The sequence below is a fragment of the Ziziphus jujuba genome, chromosome 10, assembly GCF_031755915.1.
Source record: "Ziziphus jujuba cultivar Dongzao chromosome 10, ASM3175591v1".
In the NCBI taxonomy this organism is placed as follows: domain Eukaryota; kingdom Viridiplantae; phylum Streptophyta; class Magnoliopsida; order Rosales; family Rhamnaceae; genus Ziziphus; species Ziziphus jujuba.
In genome coordinates this window covers 23,819,464-23,838,660 of record NC_083388.1, presented here as the reverse complement: position 1 = coordinate 23,838,660, position 19,197 = coordinate 23,819,464, and the positions used below count along the sequence as shown (strand labels likewise).

Below are 19,197 nucleotides of genomic sequence, written 5' to 3'. Positions count from 1 at the left end.
GGAAAGCTGCTGCAAACGTTACTGTTGCTATGATAGTGGCTATGAGTATGTCATTCTAAGATGCTTCTTTGATGCGATTTGGTGGGAAAATTGGCCTAGGCATATACCTTCTCTCTTTCAATTGTTTTGCTCTTCTGATGGGGTAGATATGCTTTACCCTATTTCTCTCTGGGGGATGTACTTCCCCATTAGTTTTCTCCTCGGCTTCTTTCATTTGCTGTCCTCTTCCCACTGTTTCAGTAATTTGCAGTGCATGGAGCAGTACTTGCTTCAGATTTGGCAGACAACCTATTTTTATTAATTCACGAGATATATCTCTGTAAATATTAATGCATAACATTAGAACCTCTACCTTATTTCCATTATATATCACAGTCATATGTTGAATCATTTATCAATGGGTACATGAAAAAGAGTAAGGATTGCTCTGTTTCTGATAACTAGCATCAATATATAAGCAAAAGTATTATAAGTTACAGTCATAACTTGTTAAGACTCTTCTTTCATGTTTCTGAACATCTATTTGATTAGCAATTCTCTTGAAAAACTACTATTTGTAGAATGGAAAGTTTGAAAACTAATCCAAAATGAAAAGCCAATATGTCAGTTATCCACTCGATCATCAAGTTTCTGTAGACTTTGTTGTTTTCAAAAGCACCATTTTTCTTAGAAGCTCAAATGTATAAGAACTGAATTAAAAAAAGTTGGCCTATATACCTTTTGATCATTTTTAAGCTCCTCACATGATTGAATGATGTCAAAAGCAGCTAATCCTTGTTGACAAGCCTTCCATCCACTCTCTTGTCTTTCAAGAGGGTCATTGAAATCTTATAATCTTCTGTAATGGCAGCCAAATGCAAAGCCGTGTTTCCATCTTTATCTTGCCTATTCAAAAGACCATCAGAACCCAGTGTTGTCAACAGAGCTCTTTCCACCTTCCACAGCTAAATGAAGAGCGGTCAACCATTGCGGTTTAACAACTCCCATATGTCTGGATAATTTGTTATGAGCTTTCACATGACTCCAACAAATCCATTTTTGCTGTTATACGGAGAGCAGACATGCCGGCCTTACTTTTTCTGTAAGCTATGGAGTTATCATCTGTGAAAAACAATTCAATAACTTCTACACGACCAAAAAGTGCAGAGTAGTGAAGAGGGGTATATCCTAGATCATCTTCTTCTGTTACGGCTGATGGACATTTCCTCATCTCGTCCTCCATAATGTCTAGCTGATGAAATTAATAGAATGCATAACTAAAGTATTCAACTTAATGTGGAAAAACGAAATCTGTATACTCTATGTTCATGCTTTATTAGAAAGTTTGTTGTTCTTTATTCTTCATTTTTTTTCCCCCTCCTTTTTTTGGCCGAGCAGAATACTTTTTTAGAGAAGCAACAAAACAGGGCAACCCCTTGTACAAAAAATAAGTGATCAAGAAAATGGCAGAACAAAGAGAGTCAAATACAAAACCAAACGAAAGGGAAAGTTTGGAAGGACATGAGCAACATCATTAGCTGAGCTAGGACATGAAGAAAAGAAAATAACTATTTAAGATAAAGTTAACAGAACAAAAGAAGATCAATGTCATCTGAATCAGTAGAAACTCCTCTCCAAGAGAAAGTTACCACTAAATTCTTTCAGGCAATAGCAAAGCAAAGTCATTTCAAAAGCACCGGGCAAACATTAAAGACAACTCAAACCAAGATAAAGCATAAATAGATATGCCCTTAACTTTGTCATCAATTAAGAGTCAAACGGAAGAATAATTAACTCTGGGCAAGCAAAGGACATCTGCGTGCAAGGTGTTCATACAATCTCTTTCCACCATAACAACATTCATCTGTAAGTTGTAAAATATACTGGACGATACCAACAAACTGTCTTTCCACAGCCACACAGAGCGGCGACTCACCAATAGCATTTACAAGAAGAGCCAATCCTGGGTCTTCTTCCATTAGTAATTCAACAACATCAACATGACTATTTCAAGCAGCCTCATGCAGTACTGTAACCTTGGCCAGGTTTACCATTCTAGTCGCTTTTTGATTCGCTTCAATATCTCCACTTCCAGATTTTCCATTGTTTAATAATAGTTGGACGATTTCCAGGCACCCATCCCTTGCTGCAATGTATAATGCACTATCCCGTCAGAGTTCTTGTGATATAAAAGTGATGGATGAAGGTGGAGGATTTTCTCTGCAATCTGTGCTTGTTTATTCAATGCTGCAACATGAAGAATAGTATTACTCTGAGGGGTTTCTTTAAGTAAGACGTTTGGATCAGCATCCATAGCAAAGCTCTCAAAGCTTGTTCCATCATAATAAGCTGCTGCTCTGTATAGTTAAGGATGTTGTGGTTCTCTGACCACTTTAGAGAAGAAATATGATAAGAAAAATAAAAAGAATTCTATTACTCTCTTGGAAATAGAATACAAAAATAAAAAACTTCTCTCGTGGAGATTCTCACGTGGAACCTCTCTCTACACTGTCAAATTCTCTCTGGAATTGCTCACTCTTCTCTCAAGCTCTCTCTGGAACTTAAACACTCTCTCTCTCAGAGTTTTCTCTCAATATTCCTCACTTGGGATAATATTGAGCTTGCTCTCTTGGCTTTGCTTGCATGCAACGGGATGGAGCCTATTTATAGGCTTACAAGGTCGGTTGCATGGCCACAATCTTCAACAGCTTCTGACAGTAGCCCACAATTGTTGAGCAAGTTGGAGTTCAGTGTTAAATGCAGCAACCATTGTCAAAGATGGTGGCTATGCAGTCTTCACACTGTTGGTGCAGTGGTGGTGCAGCTGGACTTCACAATTCTCCCCCTCCAGCCGCATTTAAACTGATGGTCATCTGCCATCCATTCCGGCTATGTCTCTGCATAGCTTCAGCTTCTCTTGAGCAACAACTTTTGTTAGCATATCTGCTGAATTCTCTTTTGTGTGGATCTTCATCAGTTTCAGCAACTGTTGATCTATTACTTCGCATATCCAATGATAGCAGATATCAATGTGCTTTGTACGGGAATGATACATTGAGTTTTTGCTCAAATCCATGGCACTTTGGTTATCACAATGTATCTTGTAGTCTTCTTGCCTAATGCCCAATTCTATGAGAAAACGCTTTAACCACAACATTTCCTTACCCGCTTCCGCTGCGGCTATGTACTCTGCTTCAGTAGTGGATAAAGCAACACACTTCTGCAATCTTGACTGCCATGACACAGCTCCCCCCACAAAAGTGTAGAGATAACCTGATGTAGACTTTCTATTATCAGGGTCTCCAGCCATATCTGCATCTGTATAGCCTTCTAAGATTGGAGCACCTCCCCCGTAGCACAAGCACAGCTTCGATGTACCTTTAAGATACCTGAGAATCCATTTGACTGCTTCCCAGTGTTTCTTTCCAGGATTTGAAAGAAATCTGCTCACAACACCTACTGCGTGAGCAATGTCTGGTCTGGTACACACCATTGCATACATCAGACTTCCTACCGCTGAAGAATATGGTACTGAAGCCATCTCCTCTATCTCTTCTTTGGATGAGGGGCACAATCTCTTGCTCAACTTGAAATGATTTGCAAGTGGAATGCTGACCGGTTTGGCTTTATCCATGTTGAATCTCTTTATCACCCGTTCAACATACTTCTCTTGAGATAGCCATAACCTTCTATTCTTCCTGTCTCGGATTATTTGCATTCCCAAAATTTGTTGAGCTGGTCCTAAGTCTTTCATATCAAAGGACTTAGACAATTCTTTCTTCAGCTGACTAATCTTCATTGCATCTTGTCCAACGATCAACATGTCGTCCACATATAGCAAAAGTGCAATGAAGTTTCCACCTGAAAATTTTTGAATATAAACACACTGGTCTGCTGCAGTCCTTTTATAACCTTGACTCACCATAAATGAGTCAAACTTCTTATACCATTGTCTTGGTGCTTGCTTGAGGCCATACAAGCTCTTCTTCAGCTTGCATACGAGGTTTTCTTTCCCTGAAACCTCAAATCCTTCTGGCTGCTCCATGTAGATTTCTTCATGTAAATCACCGTGAAGAAATGCTATCTTCACATCCATCTGTTCAAGCTCTAGGTTTAGACTTGCTACTAAACCAAAAATGACTCGAATTGAAGTCATTTTTACCACTGGTGAAAAAATCTCATCAAAGTCAATTCCTTTCTTCTGAAGAAATCCTTTAACCACCAATCGGGTTTTGTGTTTCACCACCTTTCCACTGCCATCTTTCTTGAGCTTGAACACCCATTTATTCTTTAGTGCCTTCTTTCCTGTTGGAAGCTCAACCAACTCATAAGTATGATTTTTCTGCAAGGATTCCATCTCATCTTGCATTGCTTGCAGCCACTTTTCCTTCTCTTGATGAGAAACAGCTTCTTGGAAACTCTCTGGCTCCCCCTCTTCAGTAAGCAGAATATACTCAGATTCTGGAAATCTCTTTGATGGAATTCGGCCTCGCTCAGATCTCCGAACTTGTAAACCACTGGTTTCAGAAGATGTACCATCATCTGACCGCTGTGATGGCCCTGCAGCTGCGTGAGAGGATTGAGTCTCCCCCTGCTCAATATCCCCTTCTTCCTTCTGGTCTGCTTCTGGTATATCTTCATGCACCTCATTATCCTCTGTGGCTATTTGTGCTGGTGCTGGATTAGGACAAAAATTCTCGGCACTAGAACTACAATTAGGAGACATTCTGGGCTTTTCAATGTCTTCCATTGTCTGGTTTTCATGGAATACTACATCCCTGCTTCTAATAACCTTCTTTGTTTTCGGGTCCCATAACCTATATCCGAATTCTTCATCTCCATATCCTATAAAGATGCATGGAGTAGATCTTGCATCGAGCTTCTGTCTGAGCTCCTTGGATACATGTACATAAGCTAAACAACCAAACACTCTTAAATGAGAGTAGGAGGGAATCTTACCCGACCACACTTTCTCCGGAATTTCAAAATCAACGGTACTGACGGTGATCTGTTGACTAAATAGCAGGCGGCACGAACAGCTTCTCCCCAGAATGGCTTTGGCAGCTTAGCCATACTGATCATACTTCTAACCTTTTCCATAATGGTTCGGTTCATTCTTTCGGCTATTCCATTATGTTGTGGGGTGCGAGGGACCGTCTTCTCATGTCGAATGTCGTGTCTTCTACGGTAGGCATCGAACTCCTTGGAAGTATACTCGCCTCCATTATCTGAGCGGAGACATTTCAGCTTCTTTCCTGTTTCAAGCTCTACCATGGTATGAAACAGTTTGAAGTAATCCAATACCTGATCCTTTGTCTTCAAGAAATATACCCACACCTTCCGAGAAGCATCATCAATGAAGGTCAGGAAATACTTGTTGCCACCTAATGATTCCACCTCCATGGGACCACAAACATCAGAGTGCACCAGACTAAGCAACTCTGATCTTCTCAATGCAGAGGAACTGAAGGAGACTCTATGTTGCTTACCAAATAAGCAGTGACTACAAGGATCTAGTGCAGCATCCTTGCAAACAGTGATAAGCTTCTTCCTTGCCAAAGTGGACAATCATTTTTCACTCATGTGACCGAGTCTCTGGTGCCACAGATTTTGAGACGCCTCTCCTTCTGCAATATTGAGGCTATCTGCACATATCTTCACATGAGTCTTGTATAGCATTCCACAAATATGTCCTCGGGCGACAACTATGGCACCTTTCGTCATTTTCCATGTGCCTTTGCTGAAGTAGTTGTCATAGCCTTGCTTGTCTAAGGCTGCTCCCGAAAGTAGATTAAGCCGAAGATCTGGAACATGACGAACATCCTTCAAAGTGATTGTACAACCAACATTCGTTTTTACCTGAACATCACCAGTTCCCATAATCTTTGCAAAACTGGAATTTCCCATCTTCACCGTACCAAAGTCTCCTGCTTTGTACGTTTTGAAGAAATCTCTGTGTGGAGTGACATGGTAGGATGCTGCAGTATCGACTACCCACTCAACATCTTGGGTTGATATATGAAGGCATGTCTCTTCTTCGATGGAGCAGAGCGCCACTTCTCCTGTAACAGTGACTAGTGTCTCTCCATCCTTCTTCGGCTGATTACCTTGGAGTCTCTGCTCTCTCAACAACTTTCTGCAGTTCTTCTTCATGTGACCCTCCAGGCCACAATGATAGCACTTATATGATGATTTTCTACCGTCTGTAGATCTACCTTTGCTCTTGCTCCTGCCTCTCCCCCTATCTCGACCACCTCTTTGCTGTCTTCCTCTCTCTGTGACGAGGGCATGTGACTGATCCATGCCAATGTCCTTTCTCCTAGCCTCTTCATTAAATAGGGCATCCTTAACCATAGACATAGTAAGTTTACCATTCGGGGCCGAATTGCTGAGAGAGACTACCAATGTCTCCCAACTGTCTGGAAGAGAGCTTAGAAGTAGGAGGGCTTGATCCTCATCCCCTAGTTGGTAATCCACAGCAGATAGTTGATTTACCAAGCTCTGGAACTCACTGGTATGCTCGACTACAGAAGTTCCACTCTGTAATTTTAGATTTACCAATCGCTTAAGTAACAGGGCTTTGTTCCAAGCAGTCTTGGCCTGGTACATGTCCTCCAATTTTGTCCAGAGGGCATATGCATCCGTTTCCTTCGTTACATGATGGAAGACACTGTGGTCGATCCATTGCCTGATCTGATCGATCATTTTCTTGTTTAATTTCTTCCATTCTGCTTCTTTGCTGGGATCGGGGTTTTCTCCTTTAGCTTCTATAGGATCAAACAGATCCTTACAATTGAGGAGATCTTCCATCCGAGGTCTCCAAAGTGTATAATTTGTGGCAGTGAGCTTAACCATAGCTCCCCGAAGATGATTCTTCCATTAACATTATGGCTTGACCAAAAATGGAGCCGAATTTGGCAAAACGGAGTTAACCGTTGCGTCCGGAACGGCCGAAAATGGTGGACTTGACTCTTCCGAGGTCAAAATATAATTACCAGAAATTTTGGGGCAAAAATGTAATTTCATAAAAATTATGGGTCAACCTGCAAATACAGAAACTATAGGGGTCAATCTGTAATTTCCAATAATTCAGGGGCTGTTCCGTAATTTCAGAAACTTCTGATGACGTGGCAGATTGTGTTGACGTGTCAACACGTGTCGGATCGCGTGGTAGATGACGTGGCTGGGTGCGCTGACGTGTCTGCTGACGTGGTCGTCTTCAACCTCCAGACGGCGTGTGCGGCGCGTGAGGCGCGTGAACTACTGCAGAAAATTTCAGACGGCGCGTGAGCAGCTGTCTTTCTCTCCGGCGAACTTGTGTGTTCTCGTCTCGTCGACTACTTTCACCTGGTATTGTCAAATTAATTATTTGAGCAACTTTTCGAAACACCAACTTGAAGAATAGTAGCTCTGTTTCTTCAAATTTTGAACCCAAGCTCTCGACCTGGAGCTCTGATACCACTTGTTGTGGTTCTCTGACCACTTTAGAGAAGAAATATGATAAGAAAAATAAAAAGAATTCTATTACTCTCTTGGAAATAGAATACAAAAATAAAAAACTTCTCTCATGGAGATTCTCACGTGGAACCTCTCTCTACACTGTCAAATTCTCTCTGGAATTGCTCACTCTTCTCTCAAGCTCTATCTGGAACTTAAACACTCTCTCTCTCGGAGTTTTCTCTCAATATTCCTCACTTGGGATAATATTGAGCTTGCTCTCTTGGCTTTGCTTGCATGCAACGGGATGGAGCCTATTTATAGGCTTACAAGGTCGGTTGCATGGCCACAATCTTCAACAGCTTCTGACAGTAGCCCACAATTGTTGAGCAAGTTGGAGTTCGGTGTTAAATGCAGCAACCATTGTCAAAGATGGTGGCTGTGCAGTCTTCACACTGTCGATGCAGTGGTGGTGCGGCTGGACTTCACAGAGGATCCATAGCTGATGATCGATCACTAAGTGGAAGTACTAAGATTTGTCACACTCTGTTTTTTTCTTTTGTAAACATTTCCATGCTGATTAACTTGTTGGGTTTTTTCTTTTGTAAACATTTCCATGCTGATTAACTTGTTGGGTTTTTGTATCCAAGAGCTAGCACATGGTCGACGTTTTCAATCATTTTTATATTATCTAAAGATTAAGTGAGAGAGAGGAAAGAATCAATCACTTAATCTAGTAAATTCATAAATTCATCTTAGTGATTCTTAGGCTTGTAATTGAGCTTTTATATATTTCACGTATCCATGAAGAACGGAGAAACATTAACTGTGCGATTATTCCTCAAGTCTCAAAATTGAAACAACTTTTAAACCAGTTTAAATTCAAGAGTAACCGTGCAAATATACCAGTTCATTCCTATAATCAATACTTAATCCAGGCTGTACTCCAAGGATAAGTTAATGTTGAAATTTTAGCACTATTTCTTCAGATTATTCATTATCATAAATTGCATCTTATTGTAACAGGATACCAAACTAGGTTGCATAAGAATAACCTGTGTAACCATCGAAGGTGCTGTTGGGCATTTGACAGAGCATGGATAGCCATATGAGCTCTCTTCTGTAGGTGGATATACTCTGGTGAGGCTGTTTATACCAGGTAGAAGCTAATTGCCATTTGCATCTTCTATAAAATAAATTATATATAATTAGCATGTCCTCTGTCTAATTTACTTATTCAAGGTTGCTTTAAGTTAATGCAATATGGCACTGTGGACAGAAATCTCAAATGCATGTGATGGAATTTACTGCATTTAGCTATAAATACCTATGATGGGAAGCACAGCAGCTTGATCACCAACCACTTCAACAACTCTGTCATCTTGAAGAGCAAAAATTGGTAGGTATTAACGGATAAAGTTAAACATAGACAGAAAACACAGCGCAGCAAACTATCTAAGAAGAAAGCAAGTAAAGGAGTAGTTTCTACCGAACAGAAAGGCAGGACGGCAGAAAAATCAAAGCAAAGGTTACGAAACGTACATATTGACATTTATTTTTTAATCATATACTCTGCCTGGGATTGAGGCAAATAATATTAGAAAGTATACTAAGGTTTTTTTTTTTTTTTTTTCGATCAGCTACTCAAACTTTTGGTCAGCAACGTGATCTTAATGCATAGAATTCATTTCACATTCAAACAAGAGATTATGCAGAAACTACAATTACTACTGCCATCTTAAATATAACAAACCCGATTGAAAGAACCACACCTATATCGTACAATTCATATCACCTTGCAGCAGAATGATTTAGTATTCAAGAAAGAATTTGAGAGTTGTGCAATTAGATGCTTCTTTAATGGATTTAACAATTCCCCCCTGTGTTTTCAAATTATGCCATATCAAAGAATGCAACTTTTACATGTCTAGACCAGACTCGCATAATAATGTCTATGGGCTTACACATACAAGTTCTGGTCCTGCTCTTAGCAGATAATTGTAGTGCAACAAAGTGCATCAGGGGCATGATTGTGGAGATGAAATGATCAATATCAAATGCTCTGTCACACACAGAGAAGTACTACTCCAGTCTCTCTAATTGACCTCTTACACTCACCCACACATTCAAACTCCATTTATTTATCACTGTACATTATTTGTTCAACCGACTAGGTACAATTTCAAGAATTCTCGAGGACAGTGATTTCAACACTTTTGCTCAAATATGTCACTCCATAATTTTAGTACTCCATTATAATAGTATCGTGATTATTGCATCAGATTTTAGTATATCATTCTTCATCACTTGTACTGGTCCCTAAGCCACTAACCTGACTAGCTCTACTACAGATCGATGATTGATCCACTATATCAACCAACTCTAAATACAACTTCTTGTTATACAAGTTCAATAGACCTAAAACTAACATATACTACTCATTCCTTGTTCAAATACCAAAAACTCTAAATTTCCTTCTTTTTACCCATCTCTGGTATGCTATATTTTTCACTTATTTCTGTGTCAAGCACATTTTCTAGACTTCAACTTCAACATTACATTTCTTAAGGCAAAGACAATATATCAACCGTTTTCTAATAACCATCATCAATAAAGTAAACAAAATTGATACAGGGCAATTTCCATTTGTTTTGCTACTCCAATCAATTAGGAGAGGTTTAAAAGCTTGTTGATTGTTAAAATGTCCAAGGGCTCAGACAAATAAGTCCGTGTCCTGCTATTAAGAGCAGATAATTGTTGTGACACAAAGTTCATGGCAGGTCGTGATCGTGGAGAGGATCTCGTGCAGGCTAAGGCTAAGGTCACCACTAGCACCACCGCCACTGCAACTTGACGTCTAGGAGGCCGAAGCCGGGGGTCTAAAACATCCTTCAACAGCAATGTTGTTGATGATGAAGATGACGATGATGATAATAATGAAACAAGAAACTCCCCTGGATGTTTTCCCATCATCATTTCTAAAGCTACTACTCCAAAGCTATAAACATCACATTTCTCTGTCACCCGCATTGTAAGCCCAAGTTCTGCAGCATTTTTAAATATTAAATATTCAGATATAAAACAAAACTCAAAATGAATAATTAGAGAATATTTTTGTATTCTGTTTTTAGAGCTATGCATATAATTACCGGGTGCCATGTAGCCGTAGGAGCCAGCAAGAGTGGTCCAGTTGGAGGAATCAGGGCTCAACAATCTGGCAGTGCCAAAATCTGAAAGCCTGGGCTCGAACTCCAAATCCAGCAATATGTTGCTCAAAGTCACATCCCGGTGGATGATTGGAGGAGAACAATCGTGGTGCAAGTAGGAAAGCGCATTAGCTAGTCCTTGCACAATTCTCACCCTTTTATCCCATCCCATATGCTCTTCATCATTATCCCACCTCCGATACAATGCATCTTTCAAGCTCCCTTTCTCAATGTACTCGTAAACCAAGTACAAACAATCCCTCCAGGAGCAGAATCCATGAAGCTTTATGATATTCCGGTGCCGGATATTTGTCAGACTCCGTATCTCATTCTGGAAACTCACCAAGTTTATTTCCGGAATGTCACTGGAGTCCACTGTATTCAGCCGCTTAACCGCAACAACCAGACCTGAAGGCAAATCCGCTTTGTAAACGATGCCGAATCCTCCTTTCCCGATGCAGTACTTGTCATGGAAGTCCTCGATGGCCTTCACGATTTCCCGAAATGTGAATTTTCCTTCTGTTTCCCATATCAATATCGACTCCAACTTCTCGAATTCTGCAGTTAGAGTTTTGGTTCTTTTATAATCCAGGAGTCTGGGTTTTCGACACATGAGGAAAATTATAGCTATGGCAATACTGGCAATCGCTACTGGTATAATGACGGCAATGAGGATTACGGTCAGAATATTACTGGATTTGCTGCCCGTGGATTCTTTGTTGGAGCTGGAAACTGTGCATGGATTAACGCCATAAAAGTGGCTTCCACACAAACCGGAGTTTCCAGCAAAAACGCCCTTTGCAGGATTGTATTTTGAAATCCCAACATTTGGGATCGAACCCGTCAAGTTATTGTAAGAAAAATCAACATCAACCAGGTTAACCATTTCAGAAAGTGACGATGGGATCGGACCAGAGAGATGATTATAGGAGACATTGAGAGTTTGCAGATCATAGAGATTGAACAAGTTCGAGGGGATTTTGCCCGACAGATTGTTGTGGCTTAGGTCCAAGGTTAACAATGCCACACAATTATCAAGCACGTATGGTATTTTCCCGGAAAAATTATTTGCCGATAAATCAAGATATTTTATAGAAGCCAGATTGCCCATAGTCTCAGGGATTTCTCCCGACAAGTGGTTGTTGCTGAGATTGAGGATGCCCAGCTTGCCTAGACTTTGCAGTTCAGATGGAATTTCCCCAGTCAAGTCGTTGAACTCCAGCATCAGACGGTATAACTGACTTAGGTTTCCAAACTCAGGTGGAATCTGACCGGAAAGTTTATTCCGACCCATCTGCATGTTTGTGAGATTTTTACATTCGCCCCACTCCGGTGAGATTGTACCGACGAACTGATTGTCACTGAGAGCGACGAATTCGAGCTGCGGATAAACACCAAACGCATTTGTAATATTTCCGGTGAAATAATTGTTATCAAAACGTGCCCTTCTTAATCCTGAACAATTTCTCAAGCACTCTGGCAGTGGCCCTGTAAAATTGTTATTATTCACCGTCAGAACTTCAAGAGCAAACCCACTACACAATTCTGGAGGCAATTCTCCCGAAAAACTGTTGTTTGAAAAGCTAACTGTGACCAACTGAGGACTGTTCTTCCCGAAATCTCTCGGAATGTTTCCTGAGAAATTATTGTTGAACACAGAGAATCCCACCAAATTACTGAGTCTAGAAATTGTATCTGGTAATTCACCCGACAATAGGTTGTTGTTGACGTCGAAGATAACCAGCGATGTCATATTTCCCATCTCCGGAGGGATTCTCCCAATCAGGTAGTTGTAGAAAAGCTGGACATATTCAAGTTTTGTAAGATTCCACAGAGTAACAGGTATCGGACCCGAGAGCTGGTTTCCTGACAAGTCTAATTCTACTAAAGCATTCAATTTTCCTATCTCTTGGGGAATGGGACCATTGAAATTATTGTAGTAGAGATAAAGGAAATTGAGCTTTTTCAACTGGCCAATTTCCCGTGGAACTTTGCCACTGAAGCTATTGTTGTAAAGTTGCAATGACGACAATTCAGTCCAATTGGAAAGCAGAACAGGGGATACAGGACCAGAAAAAAAATTATCAGATAAACCCAAAGCAATGAGATTTTTTAGATTGGACAGTGATGAAGGTAGCTGCCCACTAAGTTCATTCATAGACAGGGCCAAGTAGGTGAGATTAGTACAAGAACCAAGCTCACGAGGGACTGTAGAGTTTAAAAAGTTTTGGCGTAGGTCCAGGTGGGAGAGCTCCTTGAGTTGGCCTATGGTGGAAGGAATTTGACCTTCAAAGAAATTGTTAAACAAATCAATTCGTTGAAGATGGGGTATATAACCAATATCTACAGGAATTGTACCATTAAAGTGATTAACTGATAGAATAAGGTGTAAGAGATTGGAAAGCTTGGAAATGTTTGATGACAACACATCCCTGAATTGGCAATTTGTGAGATTGAGATATTCAAGCTTTCCCAGGTTGCTAAATACCCATTCTGGTATCTGCCCTGTCAAATTAATGTTATGGGACAAATCAAGGAACGTCAAGTTCCTAGAGTCAGATATGAAATGTGGGAATTCTGAATTAAGGTTATTGAGATAAAGGTCAAGGTAGGTCAACGATGGCATGGCTGAAAATTTGGACCAGTCAGGGGATTCTAAATAGTTTGATCCAAGGTCCAAGTACCATACCTTTTGGAGATTGCTGAGTTGATGGGGGATGGTGCCATTGAGATTGTTGTTGTGAACACTAAGATACCGAAGCTCTGTCAACCTGCCTATCTCAACAGGTATTTCCCCTTCCAAAAAGTTGTTGCCCAAGTCCAACAAAGTGAGCTTGGAGAGGCTTCCAATGGCTGACGGTATTGTCCCTTTGAGAGTGTTGTTGTTAAGTTTGAAGACGCTCAGCTCAAGAAACTGACTGAAGTTGAAATGGTTCAGTGTTCCAGTTACATTTATATTTGAAAGGTCTAATTGGAAGGCTGTTCCTGTAGTGTTTTTGCAAACAATGGCAGACCAGTTGCAGAGGTTGTTGAGGTTGGAGAGGGACCATGAATTTAGAGAAGGTGGAGAAGAAGACAAGCTGTTCTTCCATTTGATGAGAGCTTCAGCTTGAGTTCTTGGCGAGGATGTTGTCTTTAATGAAAGCAAGGCAAGCAAGAGAACATGAAGGTGGAGGAGGAGGAGAAGAGGAATGTTTTGATTGGCTCTCATGGCTTTTGTTTTCTGTATGTTACTGTTAAAATTTTGGCTCATTAGCATGCTTACAGATCCGACTTGGAAAGATCCTTGTTATCATCTATTAATCATTAATCTGATATTTCACAGTGCAAAGTGACTTTAGGTTTTTGACCTGTATATTATCAATATTACTATTATGGTCATTTATTTCAAATATAAACAGAGCTTTCTATCTTAACTCTTGTTTATGGAAATTGAATGCTTTGAACAGAGAATTGGAACTTATTTTATTATATCCCCCAATATATTCCCCCAATATATTTGTTTATTTGTCTACTTGACATAAAATATGTCCACTTAGTCTTTGTCAAAAAAACCATGTTGGTCAACCAAGTCTATGGCTTAATATTTGTTTTAAACGGCTTCACATACCAAGTACTAATGCACAATTAAAAAACCAATCAGCGAATCGCCATGTGAGAAGCCAACACTGTGTTACATGAACTTAAAAGGCAATGGAGGTCTTTTGGCCATCCAGTAGGAGAATATTTAATGGTTAGGCCTCAGCTTTAGACATGGCTGGCTCTGCACTTTGGTTTTTTTGGTTGTTGGGGGATTTATTAACATATTCGCTCTTTTATTGAGGATTAGAAAATTAATACTAACAGTAACAAACAAAATAAATTAAGTTTAATATCATAATCTGTCAACCTGACTACATTGTTAACTCCTTCTCCACAGACATGTGAACACCTACTTTTATTAATCTTCTGGTCTCTGTATTTGAATATACAAGCCATATATATTTGACTATTACAGTTATTTAAAGTATGTTTCCTTTTATTTATTGGCTTTATACTATAAGAAAACAATCCCTATATTTGACTCTTAAATGAGTCTGACTTTGAGAGTTGCCCGGAGAAGAAGCTACAACCACAAACAATTGCGCCACTATATTGGATAAAGTGTGTGGCAACAAGAGCGAAAACTGAAGTGAAAGCTTACGCCACTGCCAAAATGAAATAGACGGTGGAAACAAAAGCATATTGCAGGTAGGTTGCAGTTACGGGAGTATCTTTCCATAGTGAAACCATGAAGTGGATAAACATGGAATGGAAGCACATGAAAAAACAAAAGCCAACGAATCACAGATTATGTTACTATGTTTTCCAACATATATAAATATAATAATACAAGTAGAATAAGTTACACTAAGTGATAGACTCATAGAACTCAATACAAGGAAGAACTGTGCTATTTTCTTCTTCTTCTTCTTCTTCTTATTCTTTCTCTTCACTTTCAAAATATAATTACTGTGTGTCACCATATAATATTTATTGTTGCTCATAAGCATTTCTCTCCATGTATTTTAATTTGTGGATAGCTATATTAAGACACTTTTCAAAGATGCCAAAGGGAAAGCCAGCAAAGAAGCTAGCACCACAAACGTAAGCGGCAACTTTGAATCCCTTAGAGTTGGTGGAAACAAGACATAAAGCTGAAATGAAAGCCCCCACTATTGCTAAAATGGAATAGTAAGTGGAAACAATGACATATTGCAGAATGTGGGTTGCACCAGGAGTATCTTTCCCCATTGAAGCCATGAAGTGGATAAAAATGGACGCAGATGACAAACCAAAAGCCAAGGAATCACAGATTATGAATGAATTGAAAAGCTTTTTGTTCCTGTAAACTGGCAAGCCTTTATAAGGATCTTCGCTTTCATACCCACCAGGCATTTGGAAAGCTGCCGCAAACGTTACTGTTGCTATGATAGTGGCCATGAGTATGTCATTATCAGATGCTTCTTTGATGCGATTTGGTGGAAACATTGGCCTTGGCGTATACCTTCTCCCTTTCAATTGTTTTGCTCTTCTTATGGGGTAGATATACTTTACCTATTTCTCTCTGGAGGATGTACTTCCCCATCAGTTTTCTCCTCAGCTTCTTTCATTTGTTGTCCTTTTTCCCACTGTTTCAGTATTTTGCAGTGCATGGAGCAATACTTGCTTCAGATTTGGCGGACCACCTCTTTTTATTAACTCCGACGAGATATATCTCTGTAAATATTAATGCGTAACATTAGAACCTATACCATATTTCCATTATATATCACAGTCATATGTTGAATCATTTATCAATCGATACATGAAAAAGAGTAAGGATTTCTCTGTTTCTAATTACTAGCATCAATATATAAGCAAAAGTATTATAAGTTACAGTCGTAACTTGTTAAGACTCTTCTTTCATGTTTCTGAACATCTGTTTGGTTAGCAATTCTCTTGAAAAACTACCATTTGTAGAATGGAAAGTTTAAAAACTAATCCAAAATGAAAAGCCAATTGTAATATATCCACTGATCATCAAGTTTCTGTAGACTTTGTTGTTATCAAAAGCTCCAATTTTCTTAGAAGCTCAAATGTATAAGAACTGAATAAAAAAAGGTTGACTTTTACATCTTTTGATAATCTTTAAGCTTCTAACATGATTGAATGACGTCAAAAGCAGTTAATCCTTCCTTGTTGACAAGCCTTCCATCCATCCACTCTCGTCTTTCAACAGGGTCATTAAAATCTTATAATCTTCTGCAATGGCAACCAAATGCAAAGCCGTATTTCCATCTTTATCTTGCCTCTTGAAAAAACCATCAGAACCCCTGTATTGTAAAGAAATATTTGACCACAGAGCTCTTTCCACCTTCCACAGCTAAATGAAGAGCGGTCTGACCATTGCAGTTTAACAAATCCCATATGTCTGGATAATTTGTTATGAGCTTTCTCATGACTACAGCAAATCCATTTTTGGCTGCTATGTGAAGAGCAGACATGCCGGCCTTACTTTTTTCTGTAAGCTATGGAGTTATCACCTCATCACCTCCTCCATAATGTCTAGATGATAAAATTAATAGAACTAAAGTATTCAACTTAATATGGAAAAACGAAGTCTGTATACTCTAGGTTCATGCTTTATTAGAAAGTGTGTGTGTTCTTTCTTCTTCTTCTATATTTTTTTTTTTTTTTTTTTTCGTTTTTTGGTTAAGCGGAATACTTTATTAGAGAAGCAACAAAACAGGGCAACCCCTTGTACAAAAAATAAGTGATCAACAAAATGGCAGAAAAAAGAGAGTCAAACCTATTAATATAGTTGGCATCAAAACCAAACTAAAGAGAGAGTTTTGCAAGGACATGAGCAACATAATTAGCTGAGCTAGGACATGAAGAAAAGAAAGTAACTAGCTGAGCTAGGACATGAAGAAAAGAAAGTAACTATTTAAGATAAACTTAAGAGAATAAACAGAAGATCAATGTCATCTGAATGAGTAGAAACTCCTCTCCAAGAGAAAGCTACCACTAAATTCTTTCAGGCAATAGCAAAGCGCAGTCATTTCAAAAGTACAAGGCAAACATTAAAGATGTAACTCAAACTAAGCATAAATAGATATGCCCTTAACTTTCTCATCAATTAAGAGTCAAACGAAAGAATAATTACCTCTGGGCAAGCAAAGAACAGCTGCGTGCAAGGCGTTTACCATCTCTTCCACCATAACAACATTCATCTGTAAGCTTTAAAGAACGCTGGACGATATCAAAAAACTGTCTTTCCACAGCCACAGAGAGCGGCGACTCACCAACAGCATTTACAAGGAGAGCCAATCCTGGGTCTTCTTCCATTAGTAATTCAACAACATCAACATTACCATTTCGAGCAGCTTCATGCAGCACTGTATCCTTGGTCAGGTTTACCATTCTAGTTGCTTTTTGGTTCGCTTCAATCTCTCCACTTCCAGATTTTCCGTAGTTTAACAATAGTTGGACGATTTCCAGGCACCCAACCCTCGCTGCAATATGAAATGGAGTATCCCCGTCAGATTTCTTGTGATATAGAAGTGATGAATGAAGCTGGAGGATTTTCTCTGCAATCTGTGCTTGTTTATTCAATGCTGCAACATGAAGAATGGCATTCCTCTGAGGGGTTTCTTTAGGTAAGATGGTTGGATCAGCATCCATAGCAAAGCTCTCAAAGCTTGTTCCATCATAATAAGCTGCTGCTCTGTATAGTTGAGGATCCATAACTGATGATCGATCACTAAGTACTGAGATTTGTCACACTGTTTTTTTCTTTTGTAAACATCTCCATGCTGATTAACTTGTTGGGTTTTTGCATCCAAGAGATAGCACATGGTCCAAGTTTTCAATCATTTTTATATTATCTAAAGATTAAGTGAGAGAGAAGAAAGAATCAATCACTTAATCAAGTTCTGTGAATGAAGCAAAGAACTAAATCTGTTGCTTAAAGGAAGAATTTTTTTTTTTTTTTTGAAAATTACCCACTTAGATTTTGGGACCTGTCATTTTCCCAACATGTGTCCTAAAGTTAAGTATAACAATATAAAGATTTCTTTTTTCTTTTTTCTTTTTTTCAATTAACATAAATCAGAATGTGTGTAGCTGAAAAAGAAAGTTAACCAGTTAAACCATGGAGCTCGTTATTTTATTTTTTATTTTTTATTTTTTCACCATTCGTTTTCCTCAAGTCAAGGATATCAATGTCCACAAAAAATAAAAAATAAAAAGAGGGAAGTTGAGGAATGTTTTTCAATGCATATCATGTATGAGATTCTTTTTACCTCCTTTATGTTTCTTACTTTGTCCTAAATAAAAATCAGAATAGCAATTAATAATGGAGGACGCCGGCTAACAATTGTCCCATTTCATAAACGAGGATTGGAGTTCCTGGCTGTGTAATTATGTTGTTTACAAAATTGGCTTCTATGTTCTAGAAACTAACCACCCCATGTTCGAAAGAACAAAGCCATTCCTTTCCAATCCCACACTAGAAGCATTGCTTGAACACGTTTATCCATTGTAATTTTCTCTTACTAAGGAGGTAAAGAAAGGTTTGATTACCAAGTTCATCTTAGCGTTCTTCCAAAAGATAATTCATAAATTCATCTTAATGATTCTAAGGCTTGCAATTGAGCTTTTACGTATTTCACTTATCCATGAAGAACGGAGAAACATCAACTGTGAGACTATTCCTCAAGTCTCAAAATTGAAACAACTTTTAAACCAGTTTATATTCAAGAGTAACCGTGCAAATATACCAGTTCATTCCTATAATCAATACTTAAACCAGGCTGTGGTCCAAGGATAAGTTAATGTTGAAATTTTAGCACTATTTCTTCAGATTATTCATTATCATCAATTGCATCTTACCGTAACAGCATCCCAAACAGCATCGGGTAACCGCAACATACACAACATTTACCTGCTACAGACACACTTTTGATTTATGCATGAATCCCCTCAAGCAACAGCTATAGGTTTCTTCCTATGAGATGCATCAACAGATCAACAAGAGCCCAGATTCTAGTTAGTTTTAAGTACAACACAAATC

At 39.0% G+C, this 19,197-nt stretch overlaps 3 protein-coding genes across 3 annotated transcripts; all 3 read right to left on the bottom strand.

The window, feature by feature from the left end:
• Nucleotides 1-872: 872 nt before the first annotated feature.
• Nucleotides 873-19,094, bottom strand: LOC107412134 (uncharacterized). Its single transcript, XM_060812030.1, has 2 exons — nucleotides 16,667-19,094; nucleotides 873-1,205 (listed from the first exon to the last, which is right to left on the bottom strand). The coding sequence occupies exon 1, from the start codon at nucleotides 17,868-17,870 to the stop codon at nucleotides 17,286-17,288; it is 585 nt and encodes a 194-aa protein (XP_060668013.1). The 5' UTR covers nucleotides 17,871-19,094; the 3' UTR covers nucleotides 873-1,205; nucleotides 16,667-17,285.
• LOC125420908 (MDIS1-interacting receptor like kinase 2-like) lies at nucleotides 9,234-13,962 on the bottom strand. The gene is made up of 2 exons (XM_048468312.2): nucleotides 10,566-13,962; nucleotides 9,234-10,460 (listed from the first exon to the last, which is right to left on the bottom strand). Exons 1-2 carry the CDS (start codon nucleotides 13,879-13,881, stop codon nucleotides 10,084-10,086), a joined length of 3,693 nt encoding a protein of 1,230 aa, XP_048324269.2. The 5' UTR covers nucleotides 13,882-13,962; the 3' UTR covers nucleotides 9,234-10,083.
• Nucleotides 15,135-15,632, bottom strand: LOC132799699 (protein ACCELERATED CELL DEATH 6-like). Its single transcript, XM_060812159.1, has one exon. The coding sequence runs from the start codon at nucleotides 15,630-15,632 to the stop codon at nucleotides 15,135-15,137; it is 498 nt and encodes a 165-aa protein (XP_060668142.1).
• Nucleotides 19,095-19,197: the final 103 nt, after the last annotated feature.